Below are 23,715 nucleotides of genomic sequence, written 5' to 3' on the forward strand. Positions count from 1 at the left end.
AATTCAAAGATCAAATTAAGTATATATATATATATATATATATAATTAACTCGATTTGGATGTTGGGTACTAGAATAATGGAACAAATGAATGCAACTAAAATTTAAAGATTAAAAAAAACGAAACTAAACACGATAACTTTATTTTTAGATAATTTTATATATATTATGATTAAATAAAAAAATTACAAGTTTTTAATTATATATTTTTTTTGAAAGAAAAAGCTCAACATAACAAGGTGGAGCATATAAAATAATAAAGAACAACCTGACAACTTTAGTCATGACAACTCCTAGTTATCTTTGGTATTGCCATCAACAACCATAGGATTCACCACCACTTCGCTCATCGAAGAGCAAGAAGGATCTACTAATAATATCCACTACACGTGAACTTTGATTCCTGAAGATTCTATCATTCCGTTCTATCCAAATTGTCCAGATAGTAGCAAAGAAGCTAATCATCCACCTCCTCCTCTCACCTCTTCTTGCTGCAGCATTCATCCAACTTTCAAAGTGTTATTTGAGTGTACCAGGTATGGTCCATTTCCTTCCAAGAGCGAATAGCCAAGCACACCACACCTGCCAGAAAATCTCACAACCAGCAAACAAATGAAAAGCAGACTCCACAGACTTACCACATAAGACACATGTACGATCATGTGGGTTAATTACACCTAGTCTATACAGTCTGTCCTTAGTATTCACCCTCCCCACCAACACAAACCAAGAGAATAACTCGATCCTTGGTGGAATGAAACCCTTCCAAATTGCACTTGTGAAGCTATAGCTTGTTATTTTCTCCGGGAGAACCGCTTTCTGCAGCACCTGCACAAATGAATTAGTCGAATAAATACTAGACCTATCAAATTTTCAGACCACTCTGTCTGTAAAATGATACCAAGCTTAAAATTCAAGTGAATTACAAAAATAATTATAAGAAAAGAAGAAGATTGGTGATGTACTCTCAGGTCATTAAAATTTAAAGTAATGGAAGAAGAATTGAAAAGAAGTGAAAAGAGAGAATAATTGATTAAAAGAACCACCACAGAGTACTGAGTACCAATTACAATATATATAGCAAAAGGAAAAATAAATTACTAACTAATAGTGCTATAATTATGTCTAACAAACTAACCAACTTGACAACTGTACAAAAAACAAACTCTATTATGTTACATCCCCCCGCAAGCTGGTATTACGTGGTTTGTGCAAATCAAGTAATCCCAGCTTGGAAAGCAAATGAGAGAATGGTCCTGGAGGAAGGGATTTAGTGAATAGATCAGCCGGTTGTTCACTGGAGACAACGTGCCTAAAATTAGAAACCCCTTTTTTGAACTTGTTTCGAGCCACATGACAATCAACCTCAACATACTTGGCTCTTTCATGAAAGACAGGATTTGAAACAATATAGATAGCAGATTTATTATCACAGAAGATATCAACCGGAAGAGGAGGAAGAATGTTGAATTCTTTTAGTAGTTTGAGTAACCAAACGAGTTCACAAGTGCCATTAGCAAGGGCGCGATATTCTGCTTTTGAGGACGACCTTGAAACTGTAGCCTGCTTCTTACTCTTCCAAGAAATAAGAGTTTGGTCAAGGAAGAAACAATAACCACTGATGGATTTTCGGGTGTCTTTACAAGCCCCCAATCAGAATCAGTGTAACCAGATAGTGTGAAAGAATTGTTGACAGAGAAAAATAAGCCGATTGCTGGTGATTGTTTTAGATACCGGATGATCCTATATGCAGCCTTCAAGTGGGCATCAGTTGGTGAATCCATGAACTGAGAGAGGCATCCAACAGAGTAGCTGAGATCTGGTCTTGTGTTAGTAAGGTACAGAAGTCTGCCCACCAATCTACGATAGATGATTGCATCAGGAAGAGGGGAGCCTGAAGCCTTAGACAGAGAAGTAGTGTACTCCATAGGAGTAGATGCTGGTTTTGCACCAAGCAAACCGCAGTCTGTGATCAAATCCAATGCATACTTTCTTTGATACAGTGCAATACCAGCATTGCTTCGTGCTACCTCCATCCCAATAAAGAACTTAAGAAGGCCAAGGTCTTTAATTTTGAACTTATCATCCAAAAACATTTTGACAGCTTGAATTTCACTCAAATCATCTCCAGCTAACACAAGATCATCAACATAAACAAGAATAGCTGTGAAAGTTGTACCTGTGGATTTGGTAAAAAGCAAGTGATCATTTTCAGATGGAGTAAACCCCAGATCAGCAAGTGCAGCAGACAACTTGATGTTCCATTGGCGACTAGCTTGTTTCAAACCGTACAAAGATTTTGCCAACTTGCAGACTAAGTTTGGATCGGAACACTGCAACCCCTTTGGAAGTTTCATATAAACGTCCTCATGTAGGTCTCCATGGAGAAAAGCTGTATTCACATCAAGTTGATGAAGATGCCAATTCTTTGCTGCTGCAACGGTAAGAAGAACACGCACAGTGCTCATTTTCACAACGGGACTAAATGTGTCAATGTAATCGACTCCAGAAATTTGAGTGAAACCTTGGGCAACAAGACGCGCCTTATGCCTCTCGATAGTGCCATCTGGGTTGAATTTTGTGCGAAAAATCCACTTACAACCAACTGCATTCTTTCCAGGAGGAAGAGAAGTGATGATCCAGGTTTTGTTTTGCTCAAGAGCAGTGAGTTCTGCCTCAATAGCCTTCCTCCAACAATCATGCATAACAGCCTCAGAATAGTGTTTGGGGTCCGAGTTATTTATGAGAGCAAAAGTGAAGGCCTGGTGCTTGGGAGTAAACAATGAATATGACAAATGGTGAGAAAGGGGATACTTACATGTTGAAGGTAATTGGGCCGCATTGATTGGATCTCTATGTGATGAAATATGGAAACAATGAAAATCTTTAAGATAAGAGGGTGTTTTTATTTCTCGTTCAGACCTTCTCAAAACTGGTGCAGCAGATTGTGACTCAATATGAATGGATGAATGTTCCAATGGTGCCAATGCAGATGCTGATTCTAAGGTGGCGGGTGATGCAGAATCTGTTATATGATGAAGAGATGCCATAGGTGATGTAGAAGTGGGAGATAAATCAGGTGTAGTGTGTATGGTGTGAGGTGCAATTATGCCATGAGTATGCTCATATGAAGAAGTATGTGCAGAGTTATTATAAAAGAATGCAAAAGGGTCAAAATTGGATGATTCAATTGAAGGCTGATCTATAAAAAAATCAGTGCTTGGTATTTGTTTGAATGGAAAATAGTGTTCATAAAATTCAGTGTTTCTTGATATAAAAATTTCTTTGGATTTTAAATCAAACAAAATGGATCCTTTTGTTCCTGATTGATAACCAAGAAAAACACATTTTCTAGCTCTAGGATCTAATTTTCTTCTATTAGTACTCAAAGTGGTAGCAAAAACAAGACAACCAAACACCTTGAGATGAGTCAAATCTGGTTTATTCTTGAAAAGTGCCTCATAAGGCGTTTGATGATTCAAGAAGGTGCTTGGTAGTCTATTTATTAAATGTACTGAATGTTGCATACAGGGACGGATGTATTCATTGGGGAGTGGGGGCAACTGCTCCCAGTGAAATTCCAAAAATGTCTTAATAGTTCTTAGTGAAATGTCTAAATTGTCCCCAGTATATAATTAATTTTGACCCCAGGACCCAGACCCCACTTCAAACTAAATCCCTAACCCTTCTTTTTCCCCAATCTTCTTCATCTGCTCCAGCCCTCCCTCCAGGCTCCAGCCATCAGTTGCCGTGTCGCATGCAACCAGGCACCAGCCCACTACTCCGCGTTTCAGATGGTGTCACGGTTCTCTCCTCGCTGACGTCTCTGCCCTCGTGTCTCCAGAGTCCAAAGTCACTGGCTCACTGCTGCCGTGCTGCGTCTCCACGCATCCCCTTCTGGCTTCTGCTTGTGCCTTCTTCTTCTTCTTCGAATACTGTGAATCTGCGAATCTGAGTTCATCTTCTCTCTTCGGTTTCACTCTTCAAACTTCAGCAGAGAACGCCAACCTTTCATCTTCGTCCTGCTGCCGCTGAACGCCACACACTCGCACCGCTACAGCCTATTGGGTTATGCATTTTTGCTTCTTAATTCCTAGAGTTCAGCTGTTCAGTCGTTCAGATTCAGTCTTGAATTATTCTATTTCTTGGTACATTCATGAATCATGATTTAGTAATCTACAATTCTGTTTATTCACTTATTTGCTAATTGGATTAATTTATTTGATAATTGATTTAGTTGGTTTGTTAATTGTGAATTTGTGATTGAATTTGTTCTGATGTAATTGCAACTTTGCAAGTTTAGTTTGATTAATTTGTTTGTTAATTCACTTATTCATTTCTTGGATTAATTTGTTTGTTAATTTGTGAATTGGGATTGAATTTTATTCATTTACATTGTACTCCTTTTGTACTCGTTTTTTCTTCTTGGATATATAAAGATTGTGTCTTTTGGTCTTTCCTACTTGCTTAAGATGGGAAAAAATGAAGACATCTGATATGTAAAGACTCATTATATGGTATTGTTTATATGAGCTTTGAAATAAGTTTATATATATTATATGATATTGTTTAAATTTCATTACAGCCTTACAGAGCTTTTGAAATAAGTTTATATGCTCAATTTCTATTTCTGGAGTCTGGACTACTATTCTACTAATGTTGAACAAGGACTCAATGAGTAATATTATCTCATTGACTTAGATGGCATTTATAGGCAGGTTTATAGCAATTTTGTCTCATTATCAGGTGTGCATCAGCACCGCAAGAGCTTAGAATGGATTGGGATATTAGTTGTTGTTATTTTTGTTGGAACTTGAAAATTTATTTAAATGACATATGTATATCAATTTTGTATTTATAATTTTTAATTTGAGTAGAATTGTGAATTTTTTTATTAATTAATTAACATAGATTTATAATTTTATCTTATTAGTAATGGAGAAATATTTCAAAAGAACCTCGTCATTGGAGATCGGATCTCAAAATAATTCATCGACCTCTTCTAATAAAAGGAGGTTTTTAGAATTCGAAGTAGAGAGTCTTATAGCAGATCCAGGACAACGACCAAAGATTTCAAGTTATCACCCGAATGACAGAGACAAAGTTAGATGTGCATATTTGCAAAAAGGTCCTTTGTCAACCAAGGACTCATGATTTTCCACAAACTGCTTATGGTTCTTCTTTTCGAAGATTTAATCCTAACCGGTTTGATGACTATGGCAACTGGTTAGAGTATAGTATATCAAAAGATGCTGTTTTTTGTCTTTGTTGTTATCTTATGAAACCCGAGACTGAAGGTGGTGATGCTTTTGTAACTAATGGCTTTTCAAATTGGAAAAAAAAGGAGAGACTACAAATTCAAGTTGGGCTTCATGATAGCGCTCATAATCAGGCTTGGAGAAAATGTGAAGCACTTATGAGACCAAAACAACACATCACTGCTGCTATTGAAAAACGATCTGAGCAAGCTAAAAAGAATTATCAAATTCACTTGACAGCAACAATTGATTGTATTAGATTTCTTTTGCGACAAGGATTGGCCTTTCGTGGTAATGATGAGACGGATGATTCTGTTAACCAAGGAAATTTTTTGGAACTTCTAAACTTTATTGCGCAACATAATGAAGAGATTGATCGTGCTTTCAAAAATGCTCGTGGAAATCTTAAACTAATAGCACCCTCAATCCAAAAAGACATTGTAAGAGCTGCTGCAAGGGAAACGACAAAAGTCATTGTTGATGATCTTGGTGATGAATTATTTGCTGTATTGGTTGATGAAGCCCGCGACATTTCCATTAAGGAGCAAATGTCAGTTTGCTTAAGGTATGTAACAAAGAAGGACAAGTTAGGGAGCATTTTCTTGGTCTTGTTCATGTTTCTAATACTAATGCTTTATCTCTAAAATTAGCATTGGAGTCATTATTAGAAACATATAATTTAAATTTATCAAGAGTACGTGGACAAGGATATGATGGTGCAAGTAACATGCAAGGAGAATTTAATGGTTTAAAAACTTTGATATTGAAAGAAAATTCTTATGCTTTCTATGTACATTGCTTTGCCCACCAACTTCAGTTAGCTCTTGTAACGGTTGCAAAAAAACAAGTTGAAATTGCTTTGATTTTTAATTTATTAACCAATTTGTGCAATGTTGTTGGAGCTTCGTGTAAACGAAGAGATATGCTTCGTGATAGTCAGATGACTAAGACAATTGAAGCATTAAAAAGTGGAGAAATTTCTAGTGGGCGTGGTTTGAATCAAGAAACAGCTTTAAAAAGAGCTGGAGACACTAGATGGGGTTCACACTATGGAACTATACTTAGATTAATTTCTTTATTTCCTTCTGTGGTTAATGTTCTTGAATATGTTGAGGAAGATGGAAATAATTCAGAACAAAGAGCTGAAGCATGTCATTTATTGAATGTCATTCAATCATTTGAATTCATTTTCAACTTGCACTTGATGAAAAATATCTTGGGAGTTACTAATGAGTTATCTCAGGCGTTACAAAAGAATGATCAAGATATTATAAATGCTATGGCATTAGTCAAAGTGTCTAAGCAACGATTGCAAAATATAAGAGATGATGGTTGGTCTCTTTTACTTGATGAAGTCTCACTGTTTTGTGACAAATGATATTATTGTTCCAATCATGGATGATATATTTGTGTCACAAGGAAGATCAAGACGCAAAGCTCAAAAGATATCAAATTTGCATCATTTTCAAGTTGAGATATTCTATCAAGTAGTTGATAGACAACTTCAAGAACTCAATAATCGTTTTACAGAGGTGAATACTGAATTGCTTCTTTGCATAGCTTGTTTGAATCCAAGACACTCATTTTTTGCATTTGATAAGGAGAAGTTGATCCAGTTAGCTCAATTTTATCCATTAGAATTTTCTTCCACTCAACTTTTGGCACTTGACAGTCAACTTGAGAACTTCATACTAGATGTGCGTTCTGATGATCATTTCTCGGACTTAAATGGAATTGGTGCTCTTTCTCAAAAGTTGGTTGAGACTCGAAAGAATATTGTTTATCCATTAGTGTTTCTTCTTTTAAAGTTGGCTTTAATTTTGCCTGTAGCAACTGCATCAGTTGAAAGAACTTTTTCTGCTATGAACATCATAAAGAGTCGACTTCGTAACCGTATGGGAGATGAATTTTTAAATGATTGTTTAGTGACATACATAGAAAGAGAGACATTTGATTGTATTGACAATGAAAAGATTATTCAATCTTTTCAAAATATGAAACCTAGAAGAATGGAATTCTAAATTATTTGTTATTATTTTAAATTATTATTTTATTATCTTGCCCCCACTGAAAAAATTTTCTGGATCCGTCACTGGTTGCATAGCATAGTGCCAAAAACATTTTGGCACATTAGAATGAAACAAAAGTGCTCTTGCAATATTCAGTATATGTTGATGCTTCCTCTCAACAATTCCATTTTGTTGAGGAGTTTCAACACAAGATGTTTGATGTAATATTCCTTTTGAGTTATAGAAGGAGTTCATTTTAAATTCTATCCCATTATCTATTCTAATTTGTTTCACAACTTTATGAAATTGAGTTTGCACTATTTGAACAAAATTTTCTACTAACACTCTAGTTTTGGATTTTAGTTTCATGCAATAAATCCAAGTAAACCTCGTTTTATCTTCTACAATTGTAAGAAAATATTTATGGCCAGCAATAGATAAAAGTGAGAGTGGTCCCCAAATATCTATATGTAACAAATCAAAAATATATTCCGATTGTGTATTACTAATGGGAAAAGACAATTTCTTTTGTCTAGCCAAGTGGCAAGAATCACAAACATGAGATGATGAAATGCATTCAATAAATGGAAATGTATTTTTCATGATTGACATTCTTTTGGATGGTAAATGACCTAGTCTAGCATGCCATAGAGTTCCTAAATCTTGCTGCACTGTGACATTTACAGAATGTGTGTTAACTTCTGGTGTAGTTAGTTTCCAAGGTTGAGCATCCATCACATAAAGATTACCAATGACTTTAGCTTGCCCAATCATCTTCAATGATGAGAGTACCTGTATCTCACAAAAAGAATCAGTAAATTTTAATTCACAATGTAATGACTTTGTGAGTTTAGACACTGAAATCAAATTATATTTAAAGTGAGGTATGAATAAAACATTGGTAAGAATCAAATGTTTAGAGAGTTGCACAGTGCCACAAATGTTTGTTGTAGTGGTAGAACCATCAGGTAGATTTACCAAAACTGGTCTCATAGAATGAAAAGTTTTGAAAGACTCTTGAATATAGGATGCATGCTCAGTAGCTCCACTGTCAAGTATCCAAGAAGTTTTAGTAAAATTTGATGATACACTCAAGCAATGCCTACCTTTTGGTTGAGTAAGGGTGGCCGAAGAAGTAATGTGGTTTACACTATTTGAAGTTGGCATGCGTGGTTGTTGAAGGAGTACTAGTAAGGTTTCCTTCTTATCTGGAGTCAACACAAGTACTGTATCATCGCTCTTTTTATCCTGGTTAGAATCAGCAATCTCAGCACTAGAATTCTCAACTATCTCGTCAGTGCTAAGTTGATTGGCTACCGCTGCTTTTGGTGAGTAGGAAAGCTATTTTTCTTATAGCATGTCTCTGCTAAATGACCAATTCGATTACAGTAGCTACAAAACTTTGAAGTGTAGCCTCGACTATAAGATTTTGATTTCCTCCTCTGCCTGAATTTCGTCCACGGCCTCTGCCTCTTCCGAAAATGAACAGCCTCCAGTTGGGTTTGCACCTCTAAAGGTTAGTCATATTGCTATTTGACGGGTCACAATTCAATTCTTGCTCTGTTGGTTAACATAGAAGTATTTTTTTATAGCTTCTTGCTAAATGACCAATTCGATTACAGTAGCTACAAAACTTTGAAGTGTAGCCTCGACTATAAGATTTTTGATTTCCTCCTCTGCCTGAATTTCGTCCACGGCCTCTGCCTCTTCCAGAAAATGAACAGCCTCCAGTTGAGGTTTGCACCTCTAAAGAGTTAGTCACTATGTTGCTATTTGACGGGTCACAATTCAATTCTTGCTCTTGTTGGGTTAACATAGATAGTACTGTGTTGATTTCAGGTAACGGCTTCATTAGCATGATTTGTGATTTAACATTTGAATATTGTTCATTCAATCCTTTTAAGAATTTGACAACATATTCCTCAGAAGCATATTCTCGAACAATTCGTAATCCACATGAACATCCATTAACACAAGCAACACAACTAGGAATAGCACGTAAATTTTCTAATTCTTCCCAAATAGCTTTCAACATAGCAAAGTAAGAGGTAACAGTAAGATCACCTTGTTTGAGTGCATAAAATTCTTCTTTTAACGCACCAACTCGAAAGACATCTCCCTGTGAGTAACGACGTTTTAAATCATTCCACAAGTCTGGAGCTGAGCTAATCCACATCACGCTCTTAGCGATTTCAGGGCTGAGAGAGAGGTTGATCCAGGAGAGGAAAAAATTGTTACACCTATCCCATGCTTCAAAATTAGGATCACCTTCACCTGGTTTTAGAATGGATCAATCGAGGAATTTCACCTTGTTCTCGATTAGAGCCAAATCAGGACTTTCTCCTGGATGAAGAAAATAAAGGCTAATCGGATCAGAAATTGCAGAAGAGGAACTAGATCTGCCAAGATGTGCCTGGAACTGAGAGAATTGACGCATGAAAGCGGTGAAATTCTCAAAATCTGCAGCGGAATTTGATGAAGGGCTTGCATTCGGATTAGCTAAATTATCTGCCATAGTTGGATCTTCTCGCTCTGATACCATGTAAAATGATACCAAGTTTAAAATTCAAGTGAATTACAAAAATAATTATAAGAAAAGAAGAAGGTTGGTGATGTACTCTCAGGTCATTGAAATTTAAAGTAATGGAAGAAGAATTGAAAAGAAGTGAAAAGAGAGAATAATTGATTAAAAGAACCACCACAGAGTACTGAGTACCAATTACAATATATATAGCAAAAGGGAAAATAAATTACTAATTAATAGTGCTATAATTATGTCTAACAAACTAACCAACTTGACAGCTATACAAAAAACAAACTCTATTATGTTACACTGTCCTCCCTCTCAAATGTTAGCTGAACAGACTGTAAAACCTGATGGAGTTAGTTTACTAGTGCCAACTCCCACTGAAAAAGCTCTCTCCTCCATTGAAAATTCCATATCCACTCTAACCCATCCCAAAACCCGCAATCTCCAATAACAGAATCTTTGAGGTTTGAGACCGAAAAAAGTCTTGAAAACAACTCTTTAAGAACACCATGAGATAACCTGTAGATATTCTTCCAAAATTGTACTGTTCTGTCATTCTCTACATCCATATACAATCCTCTTTCGAGAACCTCCACCACCACTTAAAGAATAAAACGAATTACTGTCTCCAATTTTCAGACCACTTGCCTTAGTTTTTAATTATATATAAAAAGAAAATTATATTACTCTTTTATATATATAAAAAATACAAACTTTTAATTATAATAAAAAATTATAACACTTTTTTTAATAGAAAAAGTATAGGTAACTAACAATTTTTTTGAACAATGTTAAAACAATGTGAATTAATAAGGTTAAAAGAGTAAATTTAATTAATAGTATTAAATTAGAATATAGTGTATTTTCATTTAATTGGGAATTATTTATGTTGTTCAAAATAATCATTGTTTACCTAACATTCTCCTTTTTAATATGTGTATAAAAGTAACTACGCATATTTTTATTGCACTCCTCACTCATTCTTCGTTCACTCACTCACTTTCATAGTTAATTATTCACTCGTTTGTCACACTCAACAATCAAGAACACACATATGTACTGTATAGTACATCCATCTCATGATTTATTATTATTATATTAATGCACATGCTTAACATGCTTGTTATTATTTTATTGAAAGGTTTTTAAGTATGCCATTATTGTCCTTTTCTGGCATATTGGTATTTCAAATCTCATGACAATTGAAATTTATATTAAATAATTTATACGGTTCAAATTGGGTTGGTAACATTATTGTGAGCATGCAATTTAGAAAATTCACAAAACACCTATAACTAGTCTTTTCTTTTTACAGTTTAAATTGGTTCAAAATTCTATGTTTGTGCATAATAACAAATTAAAAAGAAAATGGGTTCTGTGAGCAGAATTGATGAGAAGCCTCATGCCGTGTGCATAGCATACCCAGCACAAGGCCACATAACTCCAATGCTGAAGCTAGCAAAGCTTCTTCACAACAAAGGCTTCCACATAACTTTTGTTAACACTGAATACAATCACAGACGTTTTCTCAGATCAAGAGGACCCGATTCGCTCAAAGGCCTTCCCTCGTTCCGATTCGAAACCATCCCAGACGGCCTTCCTCAGGACCCTGACGACCATGCTGACGTCACTCAGGACGTGCCTTCTCTGTGTGAGTCCACAAGAACGACTTGCTCTCCGCACTTCAAGAAGCTCATTTCCAAGCTCAATAGTGATGGCGGTGTTCCTCCTGTGACTTGCATTGTGTCTGATAGCATCATGAGTTTCAGTGCTGATGCTGCTGAAGAATTTGGCATCCCTTTGGTGATGTTTTGGACTGCAAGTGCTTGTGGATTTGTGTGCTATATGCACTATCATAAACTTGTAAAAAAAGGCTTAATACCACTCAAAGGTAAATTATTCATCATTTCATTTCTTTAAAAGTATTTGGTTGAACTTCTAAATTTTTTTTAGGTTTTTTTTATTTTTATAAACAAATAAAAATAATTTTATGTTTAGTATTTTATATAAAAAATTTTTATATTTATCAATTATATTTAGATATAATAATATGAAAATAATTTTTTGTTTATTATTACGTGAAAAATATATTCTTTTAAAAAAAATATTTTTTAAAAAAATATGTAAAATATATTTTTTCAAATTTTTTTTAATTTTTTAATACTTTTACTATTAGAAATTTATCAAATATGCTAAAAAATAAAAATGATATTTTTCTATCAATTTAATAGTGTCCAAACAAGTACAATAAATTTATTTGGGTGAGTTTAAAAGAAAATATCTTTTTTGAATTATTTTTTTAAAAGATTTTATAAAAAAATAAAAATAATTTTATGTTTAGATATCTTATGTAAAAATATTTTTTTATCTATCAATTATATTTGGATATAACGAACAATACAAAAATATTTATTTATTTATTTATTATGTTAAAATTATTTAAAAAAAAAGATCTTTTAAAAAATTATTTATAACTTTTTAAAAAAAGGTATTTTTTATTTTTTTAATATTTTTATTTTTTATAATTAAATATTTATTAAATATACTAAAAAAATTTATTAAACATATTTTTTATCAACTTAATAATATCCAAATAAATGTATTATGTTATTTGATTAATTTGTATTCTCTTCCACTCCTTCCTAGCACCAACCCTACAGAAACTCACTAAAAAAATTTAGCGACCATAAAAATAATATCTAAATTGTTGTTAATTTGTTGCAAATAATAATTTGGACTAATTAACCATCATTTAATGATCGATATTTCTATGGTTTTGGAGAACGAACCGAATAAGCCAGTTTGAGTGGAATAATTGAAGGGAATCAGTTAGATAAAAATATTAAAATTCTTTTAAAAAAAATATTTTTTAAAAATTAAAATTTAATATATATAATTAATTAAATTATATTATTTTTATTAAAATTAGACCAGACAAATTAGTTTAATCAAAAAATTAATAAATTAAATTTTGAATCAGTATAAATTAATATTTTTTATAAAAATGACTACAATATCCTTATTATAAAAAATAACTAGAATATTCCTATTTTATATATATATATATATATATATATATATATATTAATTTTAAAAATTCTAAATTCTAACCCTTTATAAAAAAATAATATTAATTTAGATCAATTCAAAATTTTATTTACTGTTTTTGGTTAAATTAATATGTCTGGCCTAATTTTAATAAAAATAATACAATTTAATTGATCATATGTATTAAATTTTAATTATTAAAAAATATATTTAAAAAATATTTTAAATGTGGTTATTATGAGAATGGCTCCCATAATTAAAACTGACTATTTGGTTGTCGATTCAAAGTAAAATTTGATTGACTGCAAATCGATCAAACACTGAAAAACTGATTAGTTGGTCGTATCAATTTTATTTTTCAGCAATTAACCGCTTTAAAATAATTAATAAAAAATGATTGTTTTTAAATTATATATTTTATATATAAATATATTATTTTATTATATTCAATTTAATCATTCTTAAACTTTTAATTTAATTTTCAATGCACCTTAGATGATTCCCTTACTAATTTCAAATCATTAATTAATAAGAAAAACAATTATTCGTTAATCCATCACAAATTCGTTGAAAAATAAAAAATTATATGTATTTCTTATTAAAATTTTATATTATCCTATCAAATGTTTTGATGATTTGAGTTCGTGAGATACACAGATCAATTTATTAAATTGCTTAAATTAGTATTATTTTTCAGGATAAAAATATTTAAATTAATTTAAAATAGCTATACAATTTTACAAATTTGGAGATATGTTTCTCTTTAAAAATACTTTTCAATTTCACTTTTAAAATAGTTAATCTTGCCTAAGCAAAGTAATTATTAGAACATAGCATATATGAGTATATTAAGGAAGTAAATTATGTGGATTGACATGCAGATATGAGCTATGTCACAAATGGATATTTGGAGACTACCCTAGATTGGGTGCCAGGAATTAAAGAAATTCGATTGAGGGATATGCCCAGCTTCCTCAGAACCACAGACCTAAAAGATATTATGCTTGATTTCTTCATAGGAGAGTGTGCAAGAGCTCACAAAGCTTCAGCAATAGTAATGAACACATTTGATGCTTTGGAGCATGATGTTTTGGAAGCATGTTCTTCCATTCATAACATGCCTCCTATTTATCCCATTGGTCCCTTGAATTTTCAACTGAACCACTTCAAAGACGAGCACTTAAACAAAATTTCATCCAACCTTTGGAAAGAGGATCTAGAGTGTCTTGAATGGCTAGACAAACAAGAGCCCAATTCAGTTGTGTATGTGAACTTTGGTAGCATCACAACTATGACCAATGAAAACTTAATAGAGTTTGCTTGGGGACTAGCCAATAGCAACAAAAAATTCTTTTGGGTAATTAGGCCGGATCTTGTGGCTGGTGAAAATGCTGTGTTACCTCCTGAATTTGTGGAAGTGACAAAAATTAGAGGCATGTTAGCAAATTGGTGTCCCCAAGAACAAGTTTTGGCTCACCCTTCAATTGGGGTGTTTTTGACACATAGTGGTTGGAACTCAACATTGGAAAGTGTGTGTGGTGGTGTGCCAATGATATGTTGGCCCTTCTTTGCTGAGCAACAAACCAATTGTAGGTTTTGTAATAAGGAGTGGGGAAATGGGTTGGAGATAGAATATGTTAGTAGGGAGAAAATTGAAAGCCTTGTGAGGGAGTCAATGGATGGAGAGAAGGGTCAAGATATGAGACAAAATGCTTTGCAATGGAAGAAATTAGCCAAGGATGCTGCTTCTGCCCCACATGGATCCTCATTTCAGAATCTAGAGAAGGTGCTTCATCAAGTTCTATTGAACAATTTCACTACTACAAAGTAGCTAGTTTTTTTCATTTATGCATAGTGTGTTTAGCTCTACCTATATATGAATGCAGGCATGGATAATTTTACATGCATATGTTGTATTACATCTATTATATGTACTTATCATTGTCATCTTTTCTGTTCAAATTCAAACCGATTCAAAATTAAATCACTCATCCAATTTAATTTAAACCAAAAATTGATTAAAACTGCACTAATTTAGATTTGATTGGATTCTATTTTTTACAAACCACATACATTTGATCGAATTTCGAATCTACTTCTCAAAACCGATCTAATTCAATTCAAATCGCACAATACGCTATAATATTATTATTTTATTATTATATTTATAAGTTTACTTATAATATATTCAATTTGTTATACATTTTTATATTATTTATGTATTATTATTATTTAATAAATAGTTTATGTTCAACATATGATTTATTTATTTTAGCTAACCTATAATTTTATTTCCATAGTTATGTTATCATTAGTTTTTTAATATATTGTTGAGATTTGTTATGTCATTGTTAGTTATTTAAAAGTTAATATTAAGACTTGTTATATATATTTATTTTTTTTTAATTTATAAAACCGTAAATCCAATCCAATTCAAACCGGTTAAAATTGAATTTTAATATCATCAAATTCAAACTGTACTATAAGTAAAATTAATGTTTAAATCGAATAAATTTTTAATTTAAATCTGATCCAAATTGCACTGCAAACATTTCTATTCCTTAAGACATACATAGCTGGTCAAGTATTGAAATAATAAGGGTGTACTTAGATGGTATTATATGTGAGTTTTTCTTTATCTAGTAATCAAATGTGAAGGTGGTGATGTGTCTGTTTGGAAGAATTTTTTTTGTATTTGTGTTTTTTCGAAATGTAATTTTTATTTAGTTTTTAAAGGCAAAAATTAGATTGTTTATGGATTGGATTTAGTCTTACTGAAAGAGGGAATAGAAGAGTTGAATTGGGTTAAAATAATCTATATCAATCACTATCTCCTCATATGAAGGCAAATAAATGAAACAATAAGGCTGTGTTTGGTTAGTATATACGATATTAAGATATAAATAAAAAAGACATAAATACAAAATATATGTATACATATTTTATGTTTAGAACATAAATACACAAGACACATAAATTATTAAAAAATTTATAATATTTTCATTATCTACCTTCATCACCACCATTATCTAATTCTTCATCAATCTTAAAAAATAAATAACAAAAATTTTTAATAATTTCAACAATAAATTCAACCATCAATGACAACAAGAATTCTATTTAATAATCAATTCAACAATTTTTTTAAGAAGAAAAATTAAAACAAATCTAAAAAAATTAGACAAAAATAAGAGTAGGAGAGATGCGACAGTGGAGAGGCAACAGAGGAGAAGCGGAAGTGACAAACTCGAAAAGGAAGAAGAAGAACAGCGAATCTGGAGATAACGTGAAAAACGGATCTGAAGGCAATCATGGCAAAAGGTGACGGTAGCAGTGATGGAATAGAAGGAAGAACAAAGAAAAAAGAGAAAAAAAAAAGAAGGAAGGAAGAGAGACAACCGTTGTTTGGTTGGAGAAAGAGAGGAGAAAGGTGAAGGTGGTGGTTTGAGTGTGAGAGACAAAAGGAAGAAGATGATACAGAGAGAGGTAGAGCGTAAAAAATGAAAAAAAGGAGAAAGAAGATTTGTAAAAGGTATAATTGAACAAAAAATGAAAAAAAATTGTGTCTATATCTAAAAATTTGTGTTTTGTCTCTAGTTCAATACATAAATTTTGTGTATTTATATAATTGTGTATCTATCTGTGTCTAACTAAAAATTCTGTGTCTCAACAAATAAACAATAAATATGTACTATTATGTCAATATTTCAGTGATTATGTCTCTCAAATTAAATATTACCTAATATCACCAACACTCGATCTACAAATTATTATGATGGTTTTATTATAAATATTTTGTAGAGATTAATAATAATTTTAGTGCGATGGACAATTACTATCCCAAGTATGTTTTTATCATCAGTACAAAAAATGTTGACCCTCTCCATTGATTTTCCATAAAGTATTCTATATCAAACTATGAATATGGACACTAATTGTAAGGTTATCTTAAATGACTAGGTATGGTTTGGAGATGATTCAAACGCTAATGAAAAGATTTATGTCCACTTTTTGAATAGCGGTGAAATACTTGTAAAAAACTTAATACATAGATTAGTAAGAGTTTAAGTAAGATGTGTAAAAAAATTGAAGAAAAATATATAAATATTAAAATATTGAATAAGATAGAAATTAAAATTTCACGTGCAGTCAATTTTATTTAAAATTGATAACTAAAATCGTTAGATAAAAATTAAATTAAATTATTTAAATTATTTAAAAAATTTTAATTATTAACTTTACGTAAGTTGATTGAGTTTTTACTTTTGAATAATTGTGGGTGATTATACTTCTATTGTGTAAAAAGTGATGAAAATTTGGATTGGTTATTATCTAGACAATCATAACCGAAGCAGAAGGATTTTTTTTTTTTTTTTGTCAGTGAGAAGGATCTTTTAACTTACTATCCCCGTCGGGTGGAGCCAATGGACCACAATTCTAGGGGACTCGATCTACTTCCTTTAATCCGGTTGATCCATTCAAGGTCTAGGGTTCAAACTCTAGAGAATGTAATTGAGGAAAATTATAAAAATATGTGAGGAGTATGTGGATGTGTTGTGTACTTAGAATTGAGGATTGTCAAATCTATTGGGGTACCTAAGATTGAGTTGTCCAATTCACTGACCAAAAAAAAAAAAAGAGAGAAAAAGACATTTCTAATTTATTGGGCCAAGTCGTACAAAAAAGTCCAGTTTGACTTCCCATTTTTCTTATAATTGAAAACTCGCAAGGTTCGCCAGTACACTTGTCTCGGCAACAAGTAAAACAAAATACCAACAACCACCAAGATTCAACACTACCACTAAGGTTACGTTTGAAAGAGAGATATAAGTAGAGGGATTGAAATGGAAAGATAATGATTAAAATAAATTTTAGTATTGTATTTGGTGTAAAATAAAAAAAAAAGAGTTTGAAATAAAAATAAAACTCTAATTTAATTTGTATAAAGAATAAAATTAAAATTAATTAATTAAAATAGAAATATTTAAATATAAAATATTATTAAAGTTTTAGTTTTTGTTTCTAAAAATTTCAGTCTCTTGTGTTCTTATTGAATTTTTTAAAAATAGGAACTAAAATTTTGTTACGAGTCTCTAGACCAATAAATATGATAATAAATTTTAATTTTTTTGTCTCAGTTCCAATACCTCAAAATAAACATTACCTACAAAAGGAGATAATATTACAACCAACATATAAAAAAATAAAAACAAACTTTACTAAGTTATTATATCTATGTATCATGATACATTTTAGACATAATATTTTTTTACGTATGTATTTATGTCAAAATATGTTTTAAAAATATAAAAAAATATTTTTTTAGTTTGAACACATTTAAATACGAGTTGGTATATTCAATTTTATTTTTAACTAATATTTTTAAAATAAATTTAAAAATAATATATTATTATTTATTAAAAAAATTATTTTAAATACTATCATTAAAAAAATAAAAAATACTTAAAAATATTAGTTTGTATTTAGTATTAATAAAATATTAGGGCAAAAAACGTATTTAAGCCATGGGAGTGAAACCTTTACGCAAATCAGCCAAAATGAAATCCTAGACACCATTCAACCAGAACCAAATTTTTATATAATTCGAATCAAGTCGATTCGAATTATACTCTCAAGTCATTCGAATTCAATTAATTCGAATTACATGCATGCAACAAATTCAAGTAATTCGAAACAAGTTGTTTCGAATTACTAGGTTAGCTTGTAATACTACATAATTCGAAACATATTGATTCGAATTATGTAGTAATTGTAATTCGAATCCAATTGATTCGAATTATATATATATAGTGCGAATTTAGTTGATTCGAATTACAATGAATCGGAGCTGTATATATATGCTGTGAACTCATGTTGCTCTCAACAAAGAGGGGAGATGGCTAGTGATGAGAGTTTCCTAGTGCTGGTACATCACAGAGGGTCGATTAAGAGAAAAACTCGGTCCGGCGTGAAGTTCACTGATAAGGATCCCCTATGTATTATCATGAGGCCAACAACCACCTACGATGCTCTTGTTAGCTCTGTGCTGGAGAAGCTTGGTCTCGAAGGAGTTAAAAGGGTTAAGAAGTTTTTCTATCGCATTCCAACAGCGGTGCTCCATGATACCGTGAAGTTTGATTGTTCCACGATCGGGAGTGATGAGGACTTGCAGGTTATGTTTCTTTGTCGTAGGCAGTTTCCCGAGGTAAGGACACCAGAGTTGTTGGCAAAGTTGGTTAATGTGGTATCTAGCTCGGGTGGTTCGAACCGGAACGCCAATACTATAGCCGCAGTTGCCGGCTCGAGCTCGAGACCTGCGGTTGCTTCATCCTCTGTTCCTGTGTATGAGCCACCGATGCAGCCTGTTGCCTCCCCTTCGTTTGCCGTGGATCTGAGCGGCAATGTTGGAGACGAGGTTCGATATGGAGAACATCTTCCCACCGAAGTGCATTGTCCTACACTGGCTGGTGTTGGTGATGGTTTGTTTGATGATCCAGATGACGATGACGTCGAGCTGGATATGATCGCTGATGAAAGCGGCGATGATCTTGGAACTACTGGTCCGAGAAGGGCTACAGGTGGATCTAGTTCTGGCACACAGCAGTATCCACCCCATTTTTCCGCGTTGGACCTGGATGCCATGCGGCAGGACGAAAATGCTGTGCAGGCCTCTGGATTTGGTGCTAGAGATACCGAGGGGTCTGCCGGTATGACCGAGTTCCTGGTTGGCCAACAATTTCAGGATAAAGATGAGGCGCTGTTGAGTGTGAAGACGTACAGCATCCGCCGAGGGGTCCAGTACAAGGTCATTGAGTCAGACTACCGCAGGTATGTGAGAAAGTGTTCTGAATTTGGGAATGGGTGCACATGGCTGATTCGGTTGAGTCTCCGACAGCGAAAGGGTATCTGGGAAGTGAAGCGGTACAACGGACCGCATACCTGTCTCGCCACTTCCATCTCCAGCGACCATAGGAGTCTGGACTACCATGTGATAGCCACATTCATTATGCCGATGGTTAGGGCTGATGCCGCTGTCAACATCAAGGTGCTTCAAAATGCCACGGCCGCACACTTTGGGTTCAGGCCAACGTACAGGAGGGTATGGATGGCGAAGCAGAAGGCCATTGCCGTCATATATGGGGACTGGGACGAGTCGTACAACGAGCTCCCTAGGTGGGTTTTAGGAGTTCAGCTGACGATGCCTGGCACAGTAGCCGTCCTCAGGACTTGCCCTGTTCGAGTTGGGGGACAGCTTGACGAGTCTCAGGCTTATTTTCATAGTCTGTTCTGGACTTTCCCCCTTTGTATCGAGGCATTCCGTCATTGCAAGCCGTTGGTGAGTATTGACGGCACCCATCTATATGGGAAGTATGGTGGAACGTTGCTAGTCGCGATTGCACAGGACGGAAACTCCAACATACTCCCCGTGGCATTTGCACTAGTTGAGGGTGAGAATGTAGAGTCATGGTCTTTCTTTCTTTCCCACCTCCGTGAGCATGTGACACCTCAGCCGGGTCTGTTAGTTATTTCAGATAGGCATAACGGCATCAAGGCAGCCCTTGAGGCTCCGAATGGGGGATGGCTACCCCCGGCTGCATACCGAACGTTCTGCATTCGACACGTTGCAGCGAATTTTGTCCTGAAGTTTAAGGGAAAAGATGCCCGGAGGCTTCTTGTTAACGCCGCATATGCGAAGACCGAAGTGGAGTTCGACTACTGGTTTGACATTCTGCGCTCTGAGAATCCGGCAATGTGTGACTGGGCGAACCGAATTGAGTATTCGTTGTGGACACAGTATTGTGATGGGGGTCGGAGATTCGGGCACATGACGACCAATATTTCGGAGTGTGTCAACTCAATCCTGAAGGGGGCAAGAAGCCTCCCTGTTTGCTCGCTGGTGAAGGCCACATACGGAAGGCTTGGTGAGCTATTTGTCCGTAAGGATAGGGAGGCCAAGGCTCAGATGGGTACTGGACAACAATTCAGTCAATACCTAGTAAAGTGTATCGAGGCCAACCTGAAGACAGCCAGGTGCTTCACGGTGACTGTTTACGACAGGGATAACTCGGAGTACACCGTGGCTGAGACGACTCCAACAGGTTCATTCTCACTTGGTACATACAGGGTCTCACTCGGGTCTAAGACTTGTGATTGTGGATACTTCCAAGCACTTCATTTCCCGTGTCCTCACGCACTGGCAAGCTATGCTTATTCACGTCTTACATGGCAGCCTTACGTCCACCAGGTCTATCGGCTTAGTTCCGTTTTCGGTGTCTATCAGATGGGATTTACACCTCCCATTCCGGAGGGTTTCTGGCTACCTTATGCCGGGCCCACCGTTATGCCGGATCCGAATATGAGGCGTGCAAGGGAAGGTCGTCCTAGGTCCACACGAACTCGCACCAACATGGATGATGCAGATCCGAACCGCCCAAAGAGATGTGGCCTCTGCAGGCAGCCAGGACACACCCGTCGTAGTTGTCCACAAGCCGTAGGCCCCAGCGGGACTGCTGGGAATTAATAGGAGATTTGGTTTGTCTGTTTTTATTTCTTACTTTATCAGCACATGTATTTCACTTCAGTTAGCAACCATTGTTCTCCTTGGAACTAAGTTGAATTCTATAAGTCATGAAACTTGTTATTCGTACCACATATGTATGTTGAATGTCTTTCTAATTATGGAATTTAATAACTAAAATAAACAACACTATCTGATGGGATGACTGATAATACATAACATGACATCAAAGTATATATCATAACATCAGAGTAAATAACATCAAAATACATAACATAACATAACATCAAAGTACATAACATAACATCAAAGTAAATAACAACAAAGTACATAACAAAACACTGATAACCAACAAAGAAGGTACATACACCACTATCCATAAATCATCTAAATAGGTGCGATCCCGTGCCACAACGGCGTGGCACCCGTGTCCTGTAACCCCTACGTATAAGTGGCTCCTCATCCTCAATCGAGTCGTCGCTGTCATCCGAAACTGGGTGTCTCGGGGTCATGGGAGGAACATGCACGGGCCTGGATGATGACGGGCCGGCAACTGAATGTGACCCAAGAGTCTGGGCCGATGCTGGCGTCCCACCTAAGGCAAAAGTATGCGGATGAGGAACCGTGGCAGGCTCGTTCAGATCTACATCTAGAGGTGCCTGTGTCGCTGTCGTGTGAACCCGTCCTCGTGCAGCCTCATCCTCCTGCATGATGGTCCGGATATCCTCAAGGAAATGCGGTCCACCGAACTCGGCGACAATGTCATCACTAGCAAGGAAGTCTGGAAACATGGAGCCCGGACTCACCCATAGAGTACTCTCCTGAAGGGTCTGATCGTCACCGGGAACACCGACGAAATAATCTCCAAGTGGTCCACCCCCAAGCCCAGCGTCAGGGTGACTCGTGGGATCACCCATGCCAGATCCATACCCCTCACCATCATGCCCCCCCTGATAGGGCCTATAAACCCCCGCTGCATCACCTCCTCCAGCTACATCCCCCCCAGGCTGATGGGCACCCTCTCTAGTAGCAGCCTCCCTCCTCCTGCCTCCATGACCACGTCGTCTCCCGCCACCCCTAACTGCGTCGTCGACGTCATCCATAGCATGATCAACCCAATTCCACTCACGCTGGCTACGACGTGTCCCGACCCGTGCTCTCCTCTCAGTACGACGTCTGTCAGGAACATTGTCGACTCGGGCCATATCTGGAACTCGGCCTGCACCCCTCTGCGTCGCTATAGGGCATCCAAACGAACTGAAAAAAAAACCAGATAAAACCATATTGTGAGTTCTGTTAGACAATATAAACTGAAAGAACGACTGCATATAGATACGGGCTCAGCGTACTTACATCCCGAGACTGTAACAAGTCGATCTTCAGGCGAGCCATCTGTACCCGAAGTCCCTTGTTGCTAATCCCAAGATTGTAACCAGACCATCTGCAAAAGAGGTTAAACATTCTACTGCATTCATCACTCACTCTACAATGCATGAAATTGCTTCCATAATCGAAAATAAATACAATAAGAATACATAACAGAAAACAATAACGGTACCTCGAGGCAAGGGGCCAGCTAATCTCATCATACCCAGTGGGCCTAAATGAAGGAAACCTCCAGAAGATCCAAGACTGCAGTAACTGTAAAGGCCCAGCTAACTTCACGACATGTCTGTTGGCGACTCGGCACATGCACCGGTACAACCATGCTAGTGCCGCCGACCCCCAACTGTAGCTACCCATCTCCTCAAGCCGAGCAACATAGGGTAGCCATCTGATGTGTATACAATTGCCGGACTTGTCGGCAAACAGCTGCGTGCCCAATAACATCATGATATAGGCACGGGCAAAGCGCCTAACTGTCTCCTCATCAGCCCCGTCGGGACACTCTCCAAATGTCTCCTGGAACCAGGTGCAGTTGACTGCGAATTTCTGAACCTGGTTCTCGGGAGGTAAAACACCGAGCAACTCATGGAACCACTGCCAAGCTGGCCTCCCACTCTCAATGTACAGGTGGAAGTCCGTCAGGCAACCACTGACGTAATGTCCGTCCACTGGCAACCCTAGCTGGTATGCAACGTCCTGAAGCGTGATGGTGCACTCTCCGAACGGCATGTGGAAGGTGTGCGTCTCAGGCCGCCACCTCTCGACGAATGCGCTGACTAGGGGCTCGTCTAGTCGGAACCATCTGTCGTTCAGTCTCGCAAGATGGTACAATCTGGCCATCTGCAAGTACAGAACGTACCTCTCATCAAGACACATCCCCTGCTGCCGCCTAACGCTGGATATGCAACGACGAGGCTGGCCAGTAGATAAACCGCATAATTAGGACAGATCCACAAACCACTAACAT

The 23,715-nt window shown here is 35.6% G+C and overlaps 3 protein-coding genes across 3 annotated transcripts; all 3 read left to right on the forward strand.

The window, feature by feature from the left end:
- Positions 1-5,088: 5,088 nt before the first annotated feature.
- LOC130934845 (uncharacterized) lies at positions 5,089-6,635 on the forward strand. The gene is made up of 2 exons (XM_057864371.1): positions 5,089-5,822; positions 5,951-6,635. The coding sequence occupies exons 1-2, from the start codon at positions 5,089-5,091 to the stop codon at positions 6,633-6,635; spliced, it is 1,419 nt and encodes a 472-aa protein (XP_057720354.1).
- A 4,511-nt stretch (positions 6,636-11,146) lies between these two features.
- On the forward strand, positions 11,147-14,771 carry LOC130936340 (7-deoxyloganetin glucosyltransferase-like). The gene is made up of 2 exons (XM_057866396.1): positions 11,147-11,687; positions 13,726-14,771. The coding sequence occupies exons 1-2, from the start codon at positions 11,165-11,167 to the stop codon at positions 14,673-14,675; spliced, it is 1,473 nt and encodes a 490-aa protein (XP_057722379.1). The 5' UTR covers positions 11,147-11,164; the 3' UTR covers positions 14,676-14,771.
- A 3,969-nt stretch (positions 14,772-18,740) lies between these two features.
- On the forward strand, positions 18,741-21,365 carry LOC130934847 (uncharacterized). Its single transcript, XM_057864372.1, has one exon. The coding sequence runs from the start codon at positions 18,741-18,743 to the stop codon at positions 21,363-21,365; it is 2,625 nt and encodes an 874-aa protein (XP_057720355.1).
- The last annotated feature ends 2,350 nt before the right edge of the window (positions 21,366-23,715 follow it).

This window comes from Arachis stenosperma, chromosome 6 (genome assembly GCF_014773155.1).
Source record: "Arachis stenosperma cultivar V10309 chromosome 6, arast.V10309.gnm1.PFL2, whole genome shotgun sequence".
Lineage (NCBI taxonomy): Eukaryota > Viridiplantae > Streptophyta > Magnoliopsida > Fabales > Fabaceae > Arachis > Arachis stenosperma.